Source organism: Nannospalax galili, unplaced genomic scaffold (assembly GCF_000622305.1).
Source record: "Nannospalax galili isolate Female #2095 unplaced genomic scaffold, S.galili_v1.0 scaffold139, whole genome shotgun sequence".
In the NCBI taxonomy this organism is placed as follows: Eukaryota; Metazoa; Chordata; class Mammalia; order Rodentia; family Spalacidae; genus Nannospalax; species Nannospalax galili.
In genome coordinates this window covers 2,257,476-2,281,936 of record NW_008345884.1, presented here as the reverse complement: position 1 = coordinate 2,281,936, position 24,461 = coordinate 2,257,476, and the positions used below count along the sequence as shown (strand labels likewise).

The following is a 24,461-nucleotide window of genomic DNA, read 5'->3' as shown; positions in this document are numbered from 1 at the left end:
CACCCACCTGGTCCCCATGGAGACATCCCTGAATGAAGAGAGTAAGGACAAACACTTTCTCCATACTTTTCTTTTTCTGTTTTTGAGTCAGGGTCTTACTATACAGCCTTGGCTGGCCTGGAACTTGCTATGTAACCCAGGATGGTCTTGAACATCCTGTGATCTTTGTGCATCTGCCCCCTGAGTGTTAAGATTAGAAGTGTGTGCAACCACAACTGGCTTCTCACACACTCCAATCACAAGATATTTCTACTATGGGCTTGTAGCAATTGTCATTTTTCCTGGAAATCTTTTTCCATTCTCTGTCTCAAATAATTCTTTCCTTGATAAGCCAGACAGAAGCCTGATAGCAACAAGAAAAACATCAGAGCACTTTTATAAATGTAGAAGTTGGTACAGGAGAAACAAGCAAGGGAGTCTTGTGCTGCACCTGCCATAAATATCTGATACAGATGCATGGACTATGCTTTTTAAATTTTCCATCTAATTATCAAGTTAATTCCCATCAAACACATGGAAAATACATTTATTAAGATCAATTTACTTTTAGTCTGTGCTCTAAAAGGTAACCACTATAGCAGCAAAAATCTGGAACCTGGTAGTTGTCCTTGGCACTAAATGAATCACATCTGTACCTGATAATAAATTTGCTTAAAGAATTTCATCACAAGAAAAGATCTCAGAGAAAATAGAAGGCCTCTTGGGTAAGAAAATTAAATACAATTTTCTTCATCTAATATAAAACACCAAATGTTAGTTTGTTCTAATCCTGGTACTTGAGAAGAAATTATGAAAGCAAAGTACAAATAATAACTGGAGAAAGTCTGTGTTAATTACTTTATTAATGAGAGTCTGGGAGCAGGAAACAACAGGAGGCTGAAGCTAGAATCCACAGAATGAGTGATGGGTGGATGATTTTCCTGCAAGCTTCAGAGATCAGAAGCCCTAGACAGGTGATACTTAGAGCAGCAGAACTTACCACTGATGGGCACAAAATGGGTTACAGGTGTGCCAGGACACCAAGTCCCTCAAACCTGAATGGTATCTGAGGCGCTGAAGTCTCAGGCTAATCACTTTCAGAAAAGAAAAGCAGTATCTAGGATATCACACATTACCATTTATCATAGGAAACAGGTTGTGAAAGGGTTTTGGAAGCATTACCTATACCATCTCTTCCAACGTAATTCACACAGACCCAGACCCTTTACCTTTCTTTACTTGTCAATATTTAGAGATGGGCATAAAGGAAATAATAATCACCAGTCTTTTGTTTATCTGAACAAAACACAAATGCATAAAACTTACAAAATCTCTAACTGCTAGACAAGAATACAAGTGTGATCAAATCTTGGAACTCATTGGGAGGGAAGAAGGGGGGGAGGGAGCAGGAGAGGAAAAGGAAGGGGAAGGGGAAGCAGAAACAGAAGAAAATAATCTCCTTGTATAGATAAGCTACACAGGGCATTAAAAAAAGCATCATTCATCTAACAGTACTAGTAAAGATGTTTTAAATATCATATTCTTTTATTTAAGTCTTCGGAGGTCTCAAAGCTCTTTTTCCTACAATACTATTATCTATCACTTCAGAGAGGGAAAACATTATCCTAAGACAGGTTAATTATAGACTATTTGTCTTCTACACTATATTTGTCAGTTCTGATAGAACAGCTGGAAAATGTGTTACCAACGACCACTCATCAGATTCAGGTTGGGGGAAGAAAAACACTGATAATTCTACAAGACACCAAGTCCTTCACTGGCCCATCAGTGAACACAATATGGTACTAGGGTTAGAGGACTAAGCACTAGTCATTATTTGTAATGTTTGCTTATACATTACTTCAAGAATAGTGTATGATTCTGAACATCTTCACACATCTATAAAACAAGGTGCTCTCTTTCTGTCTGTGTGATTTTATAGAATACTTATGTTTTTCCCTTAGGGTTATGTTATTTAGTATCTGATTCCTCATCTGGCTTTGCCATTCACAGCCAACCTGTCTACAGAAAGAAACACAGATGAGTTTAAACACCTGTTAAGTAAAACAAACTCATGTAGAGAAGGGAATAAAAAGTTTCTATTTAATTAGAGGAAAAATATTATTTGGTGGTTTTGAAGGACTGGAAATGGAAGTAGAAAACATTTACTTGTGAAAACTGACACTAGTAAGTACTGGGCTTAAACACTAATCAGTAGTTTTAATATATCCTGCTAGGGAGCATGTGGTACATTTACAGGTAGGCAAAACACTCATACACATAAAATAAAAATAATGTTGCAGGAATGTATGAATTTATCTTTTTGGCTGATATTTTGGAGCTAGGGATGTAGCTAAGTGGCAGAGTTTGTATCTAGCATGCAAAGACCCCAGCAATGCAAAAAGAAACCAAAACAAAACACACTACTAACCATTTACTTTCACCCTAGTGTTGGCCTTGCCTCAACTTATACCTTTTACTGCATAAAAATTAACTTACAATGAGTCACAGACTTAAAACTACACAACTTTTAAAAGAGAGAATATGGGAAAATCTAGGAGCAATGAGGTTGGTAAAGTAGTTCCTGGATATGACCACAATTGTATAATCTGAAAAAGAAAAAAAAATGATGTGTTTGATTTGACATCATCAAAATTTCAAACTTTTGCTTTCTCAAACACATTATTAGAAAAGAAAAATGAGAGCTAGCAAGGTGGGCTCAACAGGTAAAAGGTATTTGATGCCCAGTAATGCAAGTCTAAAACCTGAATTTGATACCCAGAACCCATGAGAAGTTGTTCTGTTGTCCTCAGGCATCCACACGTGTGCTGTGACATATATACCCTCCCACATATAATAATTTAAAAAGGGAAAAAGAAAAAATAAAATAAAAATAAGCAACGGATTATAATAAAGTATTTGCGAAGCACATAGCCCACCAAAAGCCTGGTATGTCTAATATAAAAAGAATAAACAGCTCTTAACAGTAAGAAAATAATTTCTAAAAGGGAAAAAAAAAGTCTTGAAAAGCTATTTCACCAAAAACGACAAAAGGATAAAAAAACGCCTGTGCATAGCTCTTCAACATCATTACAATTATAGAAATGCAAGTCATAGTCATGATAAGCTACTAGTCCACATCTATTAGAATAGACAACATAAAAATACTGGCAATACACAGTGTGGGCAAGGATGAGGAACATCTGGAAAATGCATACACTGCTGGTAGGATACAAAAGGGTACAGGTGCTCTGAAAAATAGTTTGGCAGTCTCTTATAAAAATAAACATATACCAAGCATATGACCCCGGAATCCTATTCTTAGGTATTTTCTCTACAGAAGTCCACATATGAAATGCCTATGGAAGCTTTATCTAGTTTAAAAATTGAGATTAAAATATTCTTTAATTGTGGTCCAAGCTATGAATACACATAACAATCTGGATTAATATCCAAAGGCATTCTGTTGAAAGAAGCCAGTCTCAAAAGGTTGCACGTTGGATGAATCCGCTTTTATGACATTCTTTAAAAAGAACACAGTAGTGATAAAGAGAAATAAGTGAATGCCAAGGATTAGGAGTGGGGAACCAGGAGAGGGATATAGACAGGGATATGGAAGGATAAGGAAAATGAGGTTTGGGGGAGTTGGTGAGATTGTTCTGCATCTTGATTGCACTGGTAGTGGTGGCTGCATAAATCTACATATGGGGCAAGAATTCCTTCACTAGGAAGAAATAAACAAATGTCTGCCCCCTCTGTAAAGGCCCCAATGGCAAACCAAAGTACAGTTCCATCAAGTTTGACTTGTCAAACCAGTGAATTTATTGGGCTTACTTACAAAGCATGATTGAGGGTTTACTTATAGGAGTGTGAGTGACCCCAAACCAGCTGGACCACCAGAAGTCTCACCTCAGCATGGAAGATAACTTCCCCAAAGCTGAATAGATAGGAGTCCCTCCTCCAGTTAACTGTCCATAGTTTATATGCTCTAACACATCCCAAGACCATGAAGTTACCTGCAACTAAGGCAGAATTACATACAAATGGCTGGAGGTGCAGGAGTGGGTGGCTAGAATCTCAGGTGAGGGTCCAATGATCCTCCCCAACCCCTATTTCTATGAAGGAACTTTGGCAGTCAACAAGCCTATTCTTGGGGTCTCTTACAAGTAGTCACAGCCGTTCTGATGAAGAGGATGCTGTTATGCTTGGAGCATTGTGCTCTACAACAATGTGTCTTTAAAAAACACTGAACTATATACTCTGCAGAGGAAGGTGAATTTCATTGTATAAAAATTGTTTAAATAATACACCAGAATCAGTACTAAACCTATTATCTTCCCTTCCTAAAACATTTTAAGAGTTTAATAAGGCAGATATCATTAAACTCCAAGGAAATCAATGGTTTCTTTTCTTTACATGTTCATGTGCCTACAGAGAGACATTCTTTAATTCCTGAGTACTACTGTAATGGAACCTTCAACAGCATGATACCTTCAGGTTCAATGAGAACAAAGGGGTCATTTCCTCAAGCTTTACTGATACTTATTGAACATTATAAGGCTACCTCAGCATGCGACTCAAGCTAAGTTTCAGTTATGTATAAATTATGTATGTATGCTGCTTGGTTCAGGAAATCTCAAGAAAGGGTTTAATGACTTCATAATGGCCATATCCTCCATATTATGAAGGGGGCAAAAACAAAACGCTGGTTTTCACTAAGTCCTACTACCAAAGATCAGTGATTAAAAACTGTTCCTACAATGGAGGTAGAACTGACCTAGAAGCCTTCTCTCTAAACAGTAGCTCTCACACTATGCAAGTTGCTAAGGGAGAAAATCAATCAACAGTCCAGCTCATCACTAAAGCCTAATAACCACAATCATTGGCACAGCAAACTACTATTGGTACAATAGTGGCACTGTTATCAAGGGGGAAATCAACAGCTACCTAATTGGACTTAAAGCCCTCTCAATGGGAGGGAGCTCATTGGTGGCACTATAAATATAGCCAAATACACATGGCTGGAGAGATCACAGATCCTAGAGAAAACCCTATCTCTGTCATATCCCTAGACAAATGAAATTTCTTACTGTATGCTAAATATGGATCCTTATATTTACAGACAAATGTACTATGTAACATTAATCAAAGAAGCTTCTTTTTGCAATAGATGGAAGCTAGTACAGAGTTCCACAACTGGTCACACACAGAGAATATAGGTCTGAGCGATGTCCAGTCCTAAGTGGAACCTAAGGCTGATGGAAAAGAATGGAACAAGGTATAGAGAGAATACTAATACATCCCTCAACTGTCACTAGCGAAGCTTCCTCATACAATAGAGAGAGATGTATGCAGAAGGCCACAACTGGCTCTAAGTTTTAGAGAATAAGAGACCGCAGAGTGTGTGTCTCTGGTAGGACTCCTATATTAAATCTCACCCACCTACAGATAGGGGACCATTGTGAAAGAGGGGGGCAGAAAAATTGTAAGGGCCAGGGTTGGTGCATGAACATAAGGAAACAGGCTTTCAGGCCACAGGAAACTTGTTCATATGAACTTGCAGCAATGCTGACAGCATGCACAAGACCTATGCCAACTAAATCAGACAAAAACCCAGCAAAGAACTAGGGAAATGGGCAGCAGGCCCTAATCCTAGACAAGGAACTATTGGCAAATGATTACTGTAGGTTGAGGGAGAGGAGATCTTCTTTAAGGGAGTGACTCTAGATAAGCTGACTAGACTCCAGTGAATGAACTTGCACTGATGGACACCTGGGTAGAAATGCTTGACAGGATAGGACTTAACATACATGACAGAATACTTGAGATGTGGTGGGGGAGGGGGACCTTTGGAGGGCAGGGAGGGGGTCTAAATTTTATTAAGATGCATTATATGAAATGCACAAAAACTCAATAAAAATATTTTTAAAAACTGCTCCTAGAAAAAGTAGTACTGACTGACCACTATGAAACACTGGCCTAAGAGCCACGATAAAAGTTACAGGTTGACCCTGAAAAGTAAATGCCATGCATGCTATAGTGGCAGATTAGACTAAACTCCAACACTGTCTACTTACTCTCAGGTTCTTTATCAAATATTCACACATCTTGGAACACCAGGAAACAAGCTCTTACAACTTGCCTTTCTGTTAAGTAAACTGTACTATCCTTTGGCTGTGGGCAAATACACATAATTTATTACATACAAATATGCCAAGAGGCTCCTCCTAGGATCTACATTGCTTAATACTCCAAAAAAGTGAATTACAGTAAAATGACTTGATTCAAAATAATACATAAATTCAAAGCAAATGCTATTCTCTAGGCAACCAGCTGCCTGATTGCTCTGTAATAAAAGTCAGATAATGGAAAGCTAGTTAATTCAAAGCCCACTTTTTTCCATCTCCTTGTGTTTTGCATTAAGAAGGTTTTACTATATTTGAGACGGCAGATAAATGCCAAATAACAGTCTTTAAAGTTTCTTTTCTGTTACCATTGGCACCGTTGATAGTTTAAGTTTTCTCTATGTGCTACTTGTATGGTCCTGATTGGCCAAAGTTACTACTCTTGCACTTAAATAAAACTTGCAAGGAAGAAAATTCTACCTCAACTGGGGCTTTATATCAGTAAGGAGCAGAGGAATCCATCTGTTCTTCCTTTGCTACACGGAACAGACTCTGCTCCTTCAGAGACAAGCTTTCACATGCATAGCTTCAGTAATCTGTTTGGTTAATTCCCAGATCAGATATATCTGTATTCAAATGCAAGAACAAAGATGCATTCCAAAGCAATTCTGCATTACTTCTGGAATATCCATTAATTTGAATTATCTTTTTGCTCTCCTCCACACATATAAATAATAGAGGCTGACTACAGACTGAACAGTCATGACTTATAAATTAAGGTGAATAGCCAGCTTCATGAAGGGTCTTTTATTTTATAGCTCTTTTATATCATTTATTCTTTCTCTTCAATCTCTTTGGACTTAAAAAATCAATATTCTTCCCTAATAAGAACACATGTGAAATAAAAGTGGTAACACTGCTATGCATAATTAGATGTTAAACATATTTATGTGTAATACTTTTATTTTATATTATCATTTTATACACTTACATTAACACGTACATCGATTTTCCTGAACATCAAACTTACTAATTTCAATGCCACATTTGGAATCTATGGGTAGTGTGAGTAGACATGCATTTACTTCCTTCATGATCTTTTCTATCTTCACCAATTTCCAAGATTTTATATGTGCTCTTTTTTAATAAGAAAAATAGAATTAATATACAAAAAAGTTATTATTCTCAATGAAATGTATCGATGAAAAAATAGATCTTCTAAAGAAAAAATAATGTGAATTCAAGTTCTCTTCAGAAACTCACACAATTAAATAAACAGCCAGTATTTTCTTAGAAAACATTTGTTTTTCAAAAGAAATATTTTTGGGTTTTGTTTGTGGTATTTTATTTTATTTTATTTTTATTGAGACGGGGTCTCATTCTGCAGCTTAGGCAGTTAGCCCAGGTGGCCTCAAACTCAGTGATCCTCATGCCTTAGCCTCCCCAGTGCCAGGATTTCAGCGTGAGCCGCCATGCCTATCTCTTTGTTCTACAAAATGCAATTACGGAGCTTACTTTTCCCTCAGTCGATGTAGCTGACTATTTGTATTATCAGACAGACCTTAAATAAAAACTTTTTCCTTTCTTTTAGTTAAGTATATGAACTTCACGTAAACATAATTTTAACAGTGATCATGTATATTTCACCTAATACTCATGAAAATCAGAGGCGGTACTAAAACCAGTGGTCACTAAGAAAGCCAATAAATCAATCTTGTCCCATTGCAGAAAAAAATTCAAGTACTTCCTGTTTGAGGGAAGGCCAGAGTTAATAACATAGAAACACTATTATGTTTATTTTACCTTCCTCCACTTAGGGAAAGGAAAATATAAAGTTTCAGCAAAGCAGGTTCAGAATATATAGCTTCTCAAGCCACAGACTCAGCTCCATATAAAAAGCTACAGGATTTCAAACCCACAGAAGGCATATACTATTCAGACATTCTAAGCTTTCCTTTTTTTCCAGGAATATGAATGAGTGTGTATGATCTAAATTTCATTTCTCATAGGAAGAGGGTGTTCTGGAGAACAAGCAGTGGCAGAAAAAAAGTGAAAATCTGAGATAACTGTGTTCTTTTTGGTTATTCTCTTTGCTGGTTAAAAAAAGTTTCCTTCCTAAAATTTAATACTCTCTAGCTAATCACAAATGAACTTTTCTTTCCTGAAACATCTTTACGTTTCTTATGTTAGTGCAGTTTTCCAATCAACCTAACTTTTCTTTCCTGAAACATCTTTATGTTTCTTATGTTAGTGCAGTTTTCCAATCAACCTTGACATATCCAAGACAGTATAGTTGAAAATATCCAGCAACTCCCTCCTCAACTCCCAACCCCCGACCCCTGAAGACTATCCACATCAGTTGTACTAGATGCTGGGGTTGCATTTCTAAACCAAAGTTTAGTCCTTTATTTCTTTTCTGTCCTCATTTTGTTCTTTATAAAAAACAAACAAACACAGAGATCCCTCACCGGGATACCTAAGCAAAGAAACAAATTCAAAAAGAAGTAAGGCTCATCTGAGAAACTTGTGTTTTTCCTTTCCACCATTTTCCACTTTACCCCTGGGAAGGTCAGCTATCCCTTCTAAACCAGTTCCAGATGTGAATGAGATGAAGCGCCTACATCTTAATATAGGTCAAAAACAATGTTATTAACCAAGCTTGGGTTAAAAAAGTAAAAGTCAGGGGCTGGAGAGATGGTTCAACAGTCAAGAGCAATAACTGCTCTTGTAGAGGACCTGGGTTTGATTCCCAGCACCTACATGGTGGCTAACAACGATCTGTAACTCCAGTTTCAGGGGAATTCAATGCCTTCTTCTGACCTCCGAGAGCACTGCACAACACAGGTGTAGGCAATACACTCATACACATAAAATAAATAAAAATAATAATTTAAAAAGTAAAAGTGGAAGTATGGTGGTATAACTGAATAAGGATGATGTCATCTGATGTCATACACATAAAATAAATAAAAATAATAATTTAAAAAGTAAAAGTGGAAGTATGGTGGTATAACTGAATAAGGATGATGTCATCTGATGTCATAAGATTTTACTTTATTCATTCTTTTTGCCTATTAAATTTTCCAAAAAGCCTTTTGCACAATATCTAATAAACATTAAGGTACTATGTACATGAAAACAAAAATGAGTTTGCAAACTCAAAATTCTAGTTATGTCAGGCCTGGTGATGAATACCTGTGATCCCAGCACTCAAAGGCTGAGGCAGAAGGATCCAGAGTTCAAAGCCATCCTCTAGGCTCCACAGCAAGTTCCAAGACAGACTGGGCTAACATAGTGGCAGCCTGTATCAAAAACAAACAACCACAGATTCAAGTTTTAAGTTATATTCTGGAGTTCCCCTTAGAAATGGGCCAAGCATACTAGTTAAGTCACAAGGACAGGAAAGTACTCACACTATGACAATGCAGGTAACAGAACTGAAGTAAGCTTTTCAAATATTTGCCTAAACACTAAACATAGAAAATACACTTGTTATATTTTGTTATTTTGTGTGTGTGTATGCACGTCGTGAGCGCGTGCGTGCGTGCGTGCATGTGTGTGTGTGTGTGTGTGTGTGTGTGTGTGTGTGTGTATGGGGGAAGGACACTAGCACATGTGGCGGTCAGAAGACAACTCTGTGGAGTTGGTTCTCTCTTTCCATTGAACTCAGGTGGTCAGGCCTGTGTGACACATGCTCTGATCACTGAGTCATCTGGCTGGCCCTGCATTTGTTATATATTAAAAAGCGATTTTTGGATAAAGATTATTGAGTACATTTTAGTTGACAGGATATTAATTACATAGATTAGAAATGTTTGGGTCCACATTGTATGTTATGCTTCCTGTTCTAGGCTATAAGTAGTTAAGAGTTTATTCTGTTTTAGCATACAGTACTGGAAGAGTAAAACCAATCATATCACAAAGGTAAAGGGACACATCTAGGGTAATCATAAAGTGCCACTGCCTGTGCCCTAACAACTGTTAGTGCTAATATCTGATACTGCCTTTTATGCAAATCAAAACTCAACACAAGTGGTACGTACCTTACTATACTGACTCATTGAGTGCCTAAAGGAATGCTGACCATTTTAGTTTTTAATGCCAAAAACCACCATATAATAAAATAAGTGGTCCCCCACACCTTTTGGCTCTTCTAGCAAAGTATTCATTCTTTATTCCAAGGGATGTGTTTATTTTCTTACATTCCAAGAAGACTTAAAACTTAAGGCAATAGGTCAAAAGGGCAGTTTAAAGTCCCTTTAACCTAACATTCTATTATATAAACAGAAAACTATGCTGTTTGATGTTAACAACAAACCCCCTCAAGATCACCACTAAATCAATGACTTTAAAAGGCCTCCTTAAGGTGTGTGGTTTTGTCCCTGTCTCAAGTTCTCTCTTCATCCATCTATTCAAATGGAACTGAAAATCTGTTTCTGGTCTTTCTAAAATGATTTGATGTATTGAACACTCTATTTAATGGGCCTTTTCCTTTGTTACTTTTTTTTTTTTTTTTTTTTTGGCCTGCTCAGCCCTCTTATGTGCTATTACTTAAGGGAAATCTTTTCTATCGTCTATACCCTTCACTTAATCAAACACACCAGCAACCAGCATTTCATCTATGAACTATAAATTCTTCCCTTCAAACCATACCCACTTTTTCTTATGCACCAAACTCATTTACCCATCTATAGTAAGTACCTATAACCTAAAAATCTGGCACATACTTCAGTCTCGCGGATCAACAACAGATTTCACTGTTTTTCTTCTAAAATCTGCTTTATTTATTAAAGGTGTGTGTGTGTGTGTGTGTGTGTTTCTTTCTTTTTCAGACAGGATAGGGTCTCTTGTAAACCAAGCTTTCCAGGGGATCTGAAGCACTCCGAGGGCAGTGCATGACATGGGTGCACTTACATATATGCAGACAATACACTCATATGCATAAAATAAAAATAATGAATTACTTTTTAATGAACAATCCTGACGATCTGCAGTCATTGTGAGGTACAGCAGAGCACAGCTGACTTCTGGAACAACCAGCTATAGTCATTTTACTTTTGCAACTAAAGCTGATAGTCAATTATTTTTCTTTGATTCTAGTATTTTATAGTTGGTTCTTCAATACGACAACCCCCTCCAAAAAATATCGCAAGTGCTGGCACATTTCAAATTATGTCATGGTACTAGAATCTATAAAACTCGAGGGCACATCTAGAACCTGTCTCATCACTAATTCACATTTTCTGTAATATTCAAACTATAACATGGTTTCAAATTTGGGACCTACAAATTAAGACTCCAAAGTAATACTAGACATTAGAGACAAGAGCTTTGTACTGGTGACTTAACAACAGTTGTTCAACTGTCTGAATCACTTAAGTGTATAATATGTCTCAACTGTTTACAAAGAGCTGAAACAACTGGAGAAAGCTGCACACGAGCACTGTTGAGACACAGGACATTACTAAAGGATCTGACAGTGAGCCGAAGAAAATTTACATGGACACACCAAGAGGCTTGTTTCATAGTCAGAAAATTACAGTGATTTGCTTTACCATCTAAATAACATCATACACTTTAGAAGAATGCAAATTTTCTTCTTGGAACCTTCTTGGAAGCTCCAGTTTCAGGATACATGAGTGAATGAACACATGAATACTAGTATTCAATACTAGTTCTTACAAATGTGAATAGAAAACTAAAGATTCCAGGTCTTTTTTAAAAGATATCAGAATTAAATATGAGATGTTTTAAACTTGCAAATACTAACAGCTACTAGGGTCAGTGGAAAGCGACCTTACCATACAACTCTGACTTTGACAAGCAGAATTATTTCGAAGTTTTAAAGGTTTAAGAAACAATGATAAACGTCATTCTCTCTGAGGGCATAACTTCTATCATTTTCCCCGAAACACCCACAGTGAGGGGCACTTGTTCTGTGTACTATGAGTACCAGCTTCATCCTTCCTCAGTTTGGGTGGCAGAGGGAAAAGCAATGCACGCCCACCTGAAATTCTGACTAAAGTCTGAGCCTATAGGAAATACTGGGTTGAAGGGAGGGATAAAGTAGGTCAGCCAATCTGCAATGTACTGACAAATTCTTGTGTTGGAGAAAAAAGAGACTACCACCCTATTTTAATGGCGCTTATGTTCCATTAAAAACTTTCTCAAGACTGGGAAGAAAAAGATGATACATACCGCATCTGTGATGTCTATTTCATATACCCTTTGGAATGTCCTGCGCTCAAAGAAGACAAGTTTGCCATTGCCACATCCCCTTTGAACAGAGGTACCAGTGACTATGAGTTTATCGTCAGGACTGAAACAACAGTCGGTCCTACAGACAAAAGAGTTCACATGTATAAGCTCATGATTCCCACAACAGTACAGCAATAATGAATGATTTAAAAACATACATAAACATTCAGTCAAGTGTGGTGGCACATCTTTAATCCCAGCACTTGGGAGGGAGAGGCATGCAGAGCTCTGTGAGATCAAGGTCACCTACTCTATATAACAAGTTCCAGGACAGCCAGAGCTACATAGCAAGATCCTGACTCAAAAAACTAAACCAAACAACAGTGCACACACGCGTGCGTGCGTGCGCGCACACACACACACACACACACACACACACACAAACACACGAGAGCTAATTCTTACATAGGCCTTACGAGTTAGCCACCTTCAATAACTTTAATTTTCACAGTGCTCTGAGGTAGATATCCTCATTGTACTGATGAGAAAGCTAAGCAAACAGGTTAAATAAACCTTGCCCAGTATCACACAAAGATGTGGTACATCTGGGATTCAAATATAGAAATATAGACAGTCAGACTCCAGAATCTGTGCTCTTAACTTCCACATTATGACATGTTTTAATGTAAAAAGAATGTGAGAAAAATTCAATACAGAGTGTCTCCAGAAGTATGTGGTGAAGTTATGACAGCTCTTGCCACTTTTTAGACTACCTGTGCTGCCACCACTCTTATCCCCTCCAAATGATTACTTCAGTCACATCAAGTCCAGCACTATGAAAGATGCAAGTCACACTGCTGTAAACAAACTGATGTTTCCAATTCCACACCTTTTATTATTAGAGGCCTGGCCACCTAATTGTGAAGAAATTAAGCATTATCCAAAGAAGTTATGCAGTTAGCATTATTTTAAGAGGCATAACAGCTCAACACACTCTCCTGGATCCTAGATTTGTGTCTGTTGCCCCTCCTGCATAGCTCCTTTCACTTGATGCTTCCATTGCCTTCACACTCGCCCTGCTGCTCATTATTTAAGACAGATGTGAAGTTTCACTTCTTCCAAAATAGAAACCGTTTCCTAGACACCAATTATAGGACTTAGAGGTTAAATCCCACCTCAGCTGCCTCAGAATAATCTTTGAAAGCTTCAGTTGCCCAACAGGAGAATAGCGACAATAGTGTTTGGCCATTTAGAAAAAGACAGTATGAATAACTAAAAGACTTCTGTGTGCACATAGCATACAGATACACAAACACATGATCTCTGTGTGCATATATCATACACATACACAAACATGTGACTTCTATGTGCACATAACATATACATACACAAACATGTAGATAATCACACACAGACATCATTCAACCTCAAAACAATTAGTAATGTGAAAAAAGATAAAGCAGATCCTTCTCAAGATCTTTCCTAGAAGATTTTAAATGCTTTATGTAAATTAACATTAAAGAAATTTATTTTCTACTCTCTTATGCTAGTCAAATATTAAAAATGTCACTTACATCGGGAACATGGTGGGAAGACCTGAGGCTGAAAATAATGGCTTATTAAATTGTCGGACATCCCATAATTTTAATGTATCATCACCTGATAAAGAAATTAAAAAAAAAGACAAGTGAATTTTGTGCAAATAAACTCACTTCAAGTTTTAGTTTGCTAAACGTAACACAGAACAGTAAGGAAAGGAGAGTGGGAAAAGGGGAGCAAGAAGAAAGATGGAGGGGCAAAGAGGGAGGGAAGAAGGAGGATGAAGGGTAGCCCAGGTGCACATAAGCACATTTTCTTTTAAACTGTTCGGGGAGCTTGAAAAAGCAGTAATAGTTGTAAGAATAGAATACAGTTATATGATAATAAGCCAGTCTTCCAGAATTACTTTCCAGATTGATTAGCATCTGTAGGCTGGAAGGAACCCTGGAGGACCTACTCCAAAGCATTACTTTAAAGCAGATGGCAGTTCTCCAGTGGTATGTTTTCATATATATAACCTGACTTTTTGGGAAGATCTCAATTTAAGAACCAATAGGACTTAAAATAATTCAACTCACAACAGATTCTTTCCCCATCAGTGTGTGGGTAGAGCAACCCACCAACATTAATGAGAGTGACCATGTTATCCTTTGTCCTCCAGTGTGATGCTAGTTGGGATTATTAGTCCTCATTATTGCTGAGAGAGATATTACTTTTTCAAGTTGAAGAGTAAGAAATATTCTTTTAATAATTTTTTTTTGTACTTCTATAGGTTTACTAACAAATTCCTGACCAGAACAAAAGTCAAGGCGACATAAGTAATGTCTTTGCTGTTCTTTCTCTTCAGGGCCCACAGCCTGAGACCAGCCTGAGCCCTTTGGGCCCAATAAGGAATCAGGATCATATGTGAGGTGAGTGTAGAGTTAATAAAATCCCCCTCTTTCCCAAGGGAAACCCAACTTTTGGCAGGCACAGTAATCTATAACTAGTTGAACTTACAGCTTTGTACTGTGAGAATTTCATAAAATTCACTTTTGGAATGTTACCATATTGTCACAGATAAATCTACAAGAAGAATCCCCAGCCACACCCCATAATACATGGTTCATAGGCTGCCCAAATATTGTCCATCATACAGCCTACCCCATGTGAGAATAATGTGGGAGGAAAAAAACCAAAACCAAAAACAGAAAGAACCCACATCCAACCATGAGTACACATAAACTTACAACAATACAAAATAAATACAGCAGCTAGATACACAGCTTTAAAAACAAAATGAAACAAATGAATTGTATTAAGTGTTTAAACTTGAAGAAAAAAATCAACAGTCAACAAGCAGGATTTTTAAAGACCAGGCAAAGAATTATAAAATGATAGAGAAAAAAAATTAAAGGAATGTAGCTGGGCATGCTAGTAGACATCTGCAAGAGAACCAAAAGTTTGAGGCCATGTTAGGCTATATAGCAAGTGCAAGCTTGAGCTACTTAGTAAGACCCTGGCTCAAAGAAACCAAGGCCCAGGGATGGAGCTCAGTGACAGGCTGCTTGCTTACCATTGTTGGGCCCTGGGCCTGACCCTGCGCACATATACACAGAGAAGAAAAGAATGCAGATGATCATTTTCAAGATTCCAAAGGCAGTCATTCATGAAGACTGCAAACATCTATGAAATTGGAAGCTAAAATAAAAACTTAAGAAAAAAGTACATAATGTCTAAATTTTGCTTGGTAACTTTTTTTTACATTTATTTGTTTGGGGTATGTGAGTGTGTGTGTACACGTGCGCACAAAGATCTCATGTATAAAGGTCAAAGGACAACTTTATGGAGCTGGTTCTCTCCTGCTATTATGAGAGCTCCAGGAATTGAATGTAGGTTGTCAGGCCTGGCAGCAAACACATTTATCTACTGAGTCATCTCACCAGCCTAAATGGAAAGTTTTGATTCAGACAAAGTTTCCAAGTTGAAACACATTTTAATTTAAAAAATCGGACTGGTCACGGTGGTATATACCTTTAATCCTGTCACTTTTAATCCCATCACTCAGGAGACAGAGGCAGGGGGAATTCTATGAGATCTAGGCCAGCCTGGTCTACATAATGAGTTCCAAGCCAGCTGGGATTACAGGGAGACCCTTTCTCCAAAAGGACTTTAAAAAAAAAAATCAGATTGGCACAGGTACATTAACAAAAGTACAGCTAACTTTACAAAGCACTAGGATATTGGCATGACATTTGTTAGATCATCTTATACACAGAAACACATGAAAAAAGAGCTTTTAACCTACCTCCACGAGAGGCAAGGACATTACCATCATAGGAAAAAGCTACACAAGAAGTATCTGTGCCAGGGTTATGAGCCTGTTTATAGTGAAATTTAGGATGAACCTGTTTGTAAAGACAAGCAAAGTGTGAGCATCTCACCTATATTCAGAGGACACCATTTTTGTGGCAAGAAATCTTCATTTTATCATCCAGAAAATTATATATGACTATAGGTAAAGTAACACAAATGCTTAGCATATATCCTAGGTACTCTATCTTTAACTTACCTTACCTATTTGAACCTGACAATCACTCTCTTAAGTTTGGTTCTACCATTATGTCCCCATTTTACACTTGGGACTTAAAAATTTATCCAAACTCACATAGTTTCTATAGGAAGAACTGAGACTCTGAATTCCAAAAACCTACTTAGACACTGTGCTATAACCATTGTCTTAATAATCTTAATACTCTTTTTGCTTCTCCTGACATATTTGCACAGTTGATAATTTGCAAAAGTAAATCTACTGCACCAATTTTGCTGCTCAGTTATAATTCAGTAACCAGCACGAGCAAATTCCTAGAAAGTCAATTACAACAAAATGGGGCCTACCTAGAGAAAAATCTGGCACATTGAAAACCTTATCCTCTGTATTGCTGTCTAATAAAGGACCTTCTATAATAACCAGTTCTGTATGTGTGTTTATGCGTACCTACACACACACACACACACACACACACACACACACACACACACTAGGATAATTTGATGGCAGAGGATAAGAAATGCTTCTGATCATGACAGCACGTGGGCCTTTCTTCAGAGCCAAAGGTAAGGGAATGCACATGACCCCATCTCCACTGGTCTTGTGACAAACCTTAACAAGTCACAAAACAGTTCATGATATACTTCACCAACAATGTCCCTGACATACAGTCTTTGGGCTCACACCTAAAAGCTTCCACTAATGAGGAACACAAATCACCCCAAAGCAGGACAGTTCATTAAAAAATAACAACATAACAAGTGAAAACTGGCCCCTTAGCTCTCTATCACAGTCATAGGCATTTGTAGCAGCTACCATGCTTCTAAGGTCACGGAATCAAAGGGTGCATTCTTCAGTTGTTGAAAAAAGTAGGTATCAACTGTGTGCAAATCCCATGTGTTAAGCAGAGGAAACAAAAGTATACAGAGATAAATGTGGCTTCTCTCCTTGAAGAGCTGGCAGCTCCTGAAAGAATGTGCCCACTTACTTACCCTAATAACAAGCACAGCATCAGGGACACTAAGTGACACCTGAGAGCTGAGAAGAGGTTCCCAGTCCTAACTCCAAGATGGAAGAACAACATGAAAAAATAAATCCCAGAAATAACTGATAAAGTAAAACCATCATATAGAGGAGGAGGAAGCAGGGACAAGGAAGAGTATTCTTGTCAGAGAATCTTGTAGTAGGCATTTTTTTAATGTGTATTCAGTCCTGCTATTTTTCTAAATTTGAATACCTACTACACACCCAGCGGTGTGCCAAGATAAATGAAGCAACCAAAGTTCCTGAGCCTGTGGAGTTTTAAATATAACTGTAATGAATACGGAATCAGTTACATTCTTGCAATTACCATTTAGTTGTTTAATGAACACAGCATGAAAGAAAATAAGTCTTGGGGCTCAAAGGATCATCAATGCTCTGTAGCCCTCTGTGGAGGGAGCTATACTGGAATGGGCCCTGAAAAACAAAAGAAGGGAGCTAACTAATCAGATACAGTAAAGAGAACACTTGGTAAGCACCTTAGCATTCCAGTACCTCATCCTAAATACAACTTCCAGGCAGCCCCAGTTTCAAGGATGCATCTCTGGCAAAGATCCTCATTTTGAGAATGGAGCTTTGATTCACCTAGCACCTTTTATCTTTATCCCTCCTATTTGTTTTGTCTAGTTATTTTTCAAGTTATTTATATTTGACAGTTTCATACATGCATATAACAAATTTCAGTTACTTCTACCCCTATTACAATGCGTCATTTCCCCTCCTCCCACTGAAATCCTTCTTCCCAACACATCCCTTTCCTACTTTCACATCTTTTTTGAGTGTGTGACCTACTAAGTTACATTAGGGTTGCTTGCATAGGCCTGGGCAGGACTTACTTCCTGGGGCACGGGCAACTTATCAGTGGCTAAACCAATGAAGAAAGTCTATCTAGTTTTTTTTTTTAATTATTTATTTATTAACCACATACTTAGAAAAAGCATTTCATTACAACAGCATTGACATTTTCAATAACAATTTCCTGAGCTAAAATGTATCTCTTTCAAAATTGGCTGTAATTTTTAGGTTTACAGTTGAATTATTACAGTTATACAATATTGTACTCAGTACAAACCCTATAAGACATAAAATTAAACGAGGCTTTTAACTTTTAAAAAAGATCTCCATTTCATTATTAAAATACACAGTTTCATATAGAAAAATTCATTTTTAATGCAATTGACATTAAGATGTTTGCACATGCGTTTCTAATCTCTATATATCTGTTATTTTTTAGATGGAATATTTAATACTTTCCTGAAAGTAATTGTCCACAGTCATAAATACACATTTCTACAATACACACAACATTTAACCATATGCCCTGGAGAATCAGATCAACCATGATTTGCTGCCAGAATCTTCTTTGGGAATTGTTTACCTTGCCCTATTTAAGTCTGTATAAAGATCTGGATTATCGACCTCCCTTTGTTTCCCTGGGCTGCACATCCCGGAAGCCTCTCTCCGGAGCCCTCTGGGCCTCGGCGGCCATCACCTCCCTCTGCTTCCCTGGGCTGTACAACCCCCTAGCCCCTTTCCTGGACACTGAGGCTGACCTCTCGCCCCCAGAGCCACCACTGTTTCCTGATACCTTGCATCCAGATGAACCCAGTTCCTTTTCACCTTGCATCCAGACGAGCCCAGTTCCTTTTCACGGTCCCCAGGAGCCCTCTGGGCCTAGTCCCGCCCTCATCTCCCTCTGCTTCCCTGGGCTGCATAACCCACGCGCCTCTCTCCAGGGAGCTCTCTGGGCCTGGTCCCGCCCTCACCTCCTTCTGCTTCCCTGGGATGCTGAACCTGCCAGCCTCTTTCCTGAACACTGGGGCTGACCCCTCGGCTTGGAACTATCACTGCTTCCTGATCCCTCACACTCAAACGAACCCAGTTCCTTCTCAGGGACCCCAGGAGCCCTATGGGCCTAGTTCCGTCCTCACCTTCCTCTGCTTGCCTGGGCCTGCACAACCCACCAGCCTCTCTCCTGGGCAAGTGGATGGGACCCGCTGAGCCTTGACCTCCCCAGCCTCATTCACCCTCCCATCTCCCGGCCGGACTCTCCTCCTAGCCTGGGTACTGTTCCATTCCTTGTCTTGCCAGGCACCAGGGGTATCACCACTGCTTCCTGATCCTTTGCATCCAGACCAAGCCACTTCCTTCTCAAGGTCCAGGAGCCCTCTAGGCCTGGTCCCACCCTCACCTCCCTCTACTTCCCTGGGTTGCACAACCAGGCAACCTCTATCCCAGGAGCCCTGTGGGCCTGGTCCCACCTTCATCTCCCCCTTCTTCCCTGGGCTGCACAACCCACCAGCCTCTTTCCTGGACACCAGGGCTGACCTCTCAGCATCCTAATCCTTTGCATCCAGACCAACCCAGTTCCTCCTGGCACTCACCAGGAGCCCTTGGGGCCTCTTCCCACCCCCAACTCCCTTTGCATCTCTGGATAGGATGGCCACCAGCTGCCTGAGACCAGTATCTTCCCTGGGCGCAGCTCCCAGGCCAGTCCAAACCCCAAATTCGGAGGAGGACATCTTTCCTGGAGGGATCCAGACCTTAGGAGAAAGCCAGAGAGCATCTGATCCTCATCTGACTTGGGCCACTGTGGGAATTCCTGAAGACTAAAGCAATCCGGCCACTGCAAATATAAATTCAGAAGAGAGAACCGGAACCTTCGATGAACCAGATTTTCATGCCCAAAAAGTAAACCACAAAGGCACATAAAGTTTACAAAAAGAAGCAGACATAAATGCGAATGCTTCAATCTCACACAAGAATCAGAAACTACAAAACAAATACACATGTCAAAATGACAGAGAAAAAATAATAACATGAAAAACCAAAATAACTTATCCCCACAAAATACCAATACTTCTCTACAGGAGTACAATGAGAACTCTCTAGAGATAATACAAGACATGGAACTCAAAAGAACAATTATAAACATGATAAAAGGATTCAGTGAATTTAAAGAACACACAAAGAAATCAAAGAACTGAAGGAAGATAGAGAGAAGCTTCTGAATAAATTCAGAAAAGAGCTAGAAATATTGAAGACTACTCAGGGCAAAATGAAGAAGGAAGTGAAACACTCAGTGAGCCAATTAGAAATGACAGGAGAAAGCCTCACCAATAGGATGAATGAAATGGAAAACAGAGTATCAAGACTGGAAGATAAAGTGGACGAACTAGACCACTCAAGCAAAGGTTATGAAAAATTTAAGAAAGCACAAGAATGGAATATGCAGGAATTGTGACACCATAAAAAGAACAAATTTACAAATCATAGGCATACAGGTAGGGGAAGAATCCCAAGATAATGGCATGGACCAGATCTTCAACAGAATTGTGAAAGAAAATTTCCCAAAATTAAAGAAAGACATCCCCATACAAATACAAGATGCATATAGAACACCAGACAAGACAGGAAAACAAACTCTTCACAGCACTTCATAGTAAAAACACTAAATGTACAAAACAAAGAGACAATACCAAAAGCTGCAAAAGAGAAACAAGTCACATATAAAAGAAAACCATTAGGATTACAGCTGACTTTTCAGTGCAAACTATGAAAGCCAGAAGAGCCTGGACCAAGTAGTCCCAGTTTTAAATGACCACAGATGCCAACCTATGTTACTATATCCAGCCAAAATGTCTATTATAGTCCAAGGGGAAAGAAAAATTTTCCATGACATAAATAGGCTGAAGGAATTCATGTCCAAAAAACAAGCCCTTCAGAGAGTTCTGGAAGCACTACATAGAGCTGAAGAAAGGAATGACTATACCCAAGGGGTTGTGGAAAGAAATCCAATTAAGGTATAACTGTGGAAAAGTACAGCCATATCAAGAATGTGAACAGAAATAAAAATGACAGGATTCAATACATATCTTTCATTAATAACTTTAAATACTAATGGGCTGAACTCCTCAGTCAAAAGACACAGACTGGGTGAATGGATTAATCCCAGCACTTGGGAGGCAGAGGGAGGCATATCAGTCTCCATAATCAATCCAGGACAGCTGGGGCTACAAGGAGACCCTGTCTCAAAGACACCAAAAAAAAAAAAAAAAAAAAAAAAACCAAAGAAACAAAAGCCATCTTTTTATTGTCTGCAAGAAACTCATCTCACTTTCAGACACAGGCACTATCTTAAGGCAAAAGGATGGAAAAAAATATACCAAGCGAACGGTACTAAGAAAAAAGCAGGCATTGCAATTCTAATATCTGACAAAATAAGACTTTAAACTAAAACTAATAAGAAGAGATAAAGAGGGCCACTTAATTCTGATCAAAGGAACAATAAACCAAGGAGATATTACATATGAACATATATTCACCAAACTCTGGTGCACTCAACTTCATAAAAACAATTCTACATACCTTTAAGACCCAGATTAATCCCAACTCATTAATAGTAGGGGACATCAATACCCCACTGTATCCATTAGATAGGTCAACAGGGCAGAGAGTTAACAGAGAGACATGTGAATTAAACAATACCATATATCAAATGGACCTAACAGACACCTACTGAATATTCCACCCAAGCACCAAACGACATACTTTCTATTCAGTGCCCCATGAAACCTTCTCCAAAATCAACCATGTACTGGGGACACAAAACAAACCTCAACAAATACAAAAAAGACTGAAATAATTCCATGCATCCTATCAGACCACAATGCAATAAAGCTTACACTCAACACCCGAAGGGACCCTAATCACCACATGAACACATGGAGATTAAACAACACACTCCTGAATGATGAACGGGTCAAAAGAGAAATTAAAAAAGAAATAAAAGTATTCCTGGAACTAAATGAAAAGGACAATACAACACAACAAAAGCTCTGGGACATGCTGAAAGCTGTCCTCAGAGGGAAGTTTATAGCTCTAAGTGCCTACCTCAAAGAATCAGAAAGAATACAAATAAATGAATTAACATTGCAACTCAAGACACTTGAAAAGCAACAACAAAGGAAACCCAAACCCAGAAGAAAAGAAGAAATAACAAAAATCGGGCAGAAATTAATGAAATTGAAACAAAGAAAACAATACAAAGAATCAACAAATCCAAGAGCTGGTTCTTTGAAAAGATAAACAAGATTGACAGACCGCTAGCCCAGTTAACCAAAAGAAAGAAAGAACACCTCCAAATCCACAAAATCAGAGATGAAAGGGGAAACATCACAACAGACACAAGAAAGATACAGAACATTATAATGGAAAACTTTAAAAACTTATATGCTACTAAATTCGAAAACATAAAAGAAATGGACTATATCTAAAGGCATGGGAACCACCAAAACTAAACCAAAAAGAGATTAACAGCTTAAACAGACCCATACCAGAAAAAAAAAAAAAAAAAAGAAACAGTAATACAAAACTTCCCGACTAAAAAAAGCCCAGGACAAGATGTATTTACAGCAGAATTCTATCAGACATTTAAAGAAGACCTACATCCAATACTACTTAATTTATTCAAAAAGATAGAAATGGAGGGAGAACTTTCAAATTCCTCCTATGAAGCCAGCATCACACTAACACCAAAGCCAGGTAAAGATACCAAAAAAGGAAACTACAGACCCATATCCTTAATGAACATAGATGCAAAAATTCTCAACAAGATACTTGCAAACTGCATACAGACACACATCAAAAAGATCATCCACCATGATCAAGTTGGCTTTATCCCAGAGATACAGGGATGGTTCAATATATTTAAGTCAATAAACATCATAAATCATATAATGGGCTCAAAGACAAGAACCATGTGGTCATCTCAATAGATGCAGAGAAGGCCTTTGACAAAATTCAACATGCATTTATGTTCAAAGTCCTAGAGGGAATTGGACTGGAGGGAACATACCTCAACATAATTAAAGCCATATATAACAAACCCACAGCCAATATCATTCTAAATGGAGAAAAATTGGAAGCATTCCCATTGAAATCAGGAACCAGACAAGGCTGTCCACTATCCCCACTTCTCTTTAACATAGTACTTGAAACTCTTGCAAGAGCAATAAGACAAGAGAAGGAAATTAAAGGAGTAATAATTGGAAAAGAAGAGATCAAATTATCCCTTTTTGCAGCTGATATGATATTATATATAAGAGACACCAAAAATTCCACCAGAAACTCCTAAAAATTATTAACAAGTTCAGTATAAACTGTTTATTAACACATTCAGTAAAGTGGCAGGTTACAAAATTAACCTACAAAAGTCTATAGCCTTTCTATATACCAATGACAAGCAGTCAGAGAAAGAGCACAGGGAAACCCTCCCATTCACAATAGCCACAACATCATACCTTGGAATAAACCTGACCAAAGACATTAAAGAAAATTTTAACTCTTTAAAGAAAGAAATTGAGGAAGACATCAGAAGATGGAAGGACCTCCCATGCTCATGGATTGGAAGAATTAATATTGTGAAAATGACCATCCTACCAAGAGTCATATATAGATTCAATGCAATGCCAATCAAAATCCCCATGACATTTTTCACAGAATTGGAAAAATCTATCCTAAGATTCATATGGAAGCACAAGAGAGCCCGGATAGCAAAAACAACCCTGAGAACTAAGAGCAATGCTGGCGGGATTACTATACCAGATTTTAAGCTGTACTACAGAGCTATAGTCATAAAAACAATATGGTACTGGCACAAAAATAGACCTATAGATCAATGGAATAAAACTGAAGACCCAAATATGAGTACATGCAATTTCAGGCAATTGATATTTGACAAAGGGGCCAAGAATATTCACGGGAGGAAAGACAGCATATTCAGCAAATGGTGCTGGCAAAACTGGATCTCCACCTATAGAAAAATGAAACTAAACCCCTATCTTTCACCTTGCACAAAAGTCAATTCCAAATGGATCAAAGGCCTCAACATGAAGCCTGAAACTCTGAAACTGTTAGAAGAAAACATTGGAAAAAACCTACAAGATACAGGTGTAGGAAAGGATTTTCTAAACTGGACATCAATTGCTTAGGAAACAAGGTCAAGAATCAACAAATAGGACCTCATTAAACTAAAAAGCTTCTCTACG

At 38.2% G+C, this 24,461-nt stretch overlaps 1 protein-coding gene across 4 annotated transcripts in view; it reads right to left on the bottom strand.

Moving 5' to 3' along the window:
* Positions 1 to 24,461, bottom strand: part of Wdr70 (WD repeat domain 70) — a 299,169-nt gene that overhangs the window by 31,553 nt on the left and 243,155 nt on the right. For 3 of the 4 annotated variants that reach the window (XM_008842080.3, XM_029567785.1, XM_017800345.2), the window contains 3 exons: positions 16,129 to 16,228; positions 13,877 to 13,961; positions 12,303 to 12,441 (listed from right to left, as the gene is read on the bottom strand). The exons of the other annotated variant lie outside the window; for it this stretch is intronic. In XM_008842080.3, coding sequence (XP_008840302.1) covers positions 12,303 to 12,441; positions 13,877 to 13,961; positions 16,129 to 16,228 — 324 coding nt within the window. The remainder of the gene's footprint in view (positions 1 to 12,302; positions 12,442 to 13,876; positions 13,962 to 16,128; positions 16,229 to 24,461) is intronic. 4 annotated transcript variants of the gene reach the window in all.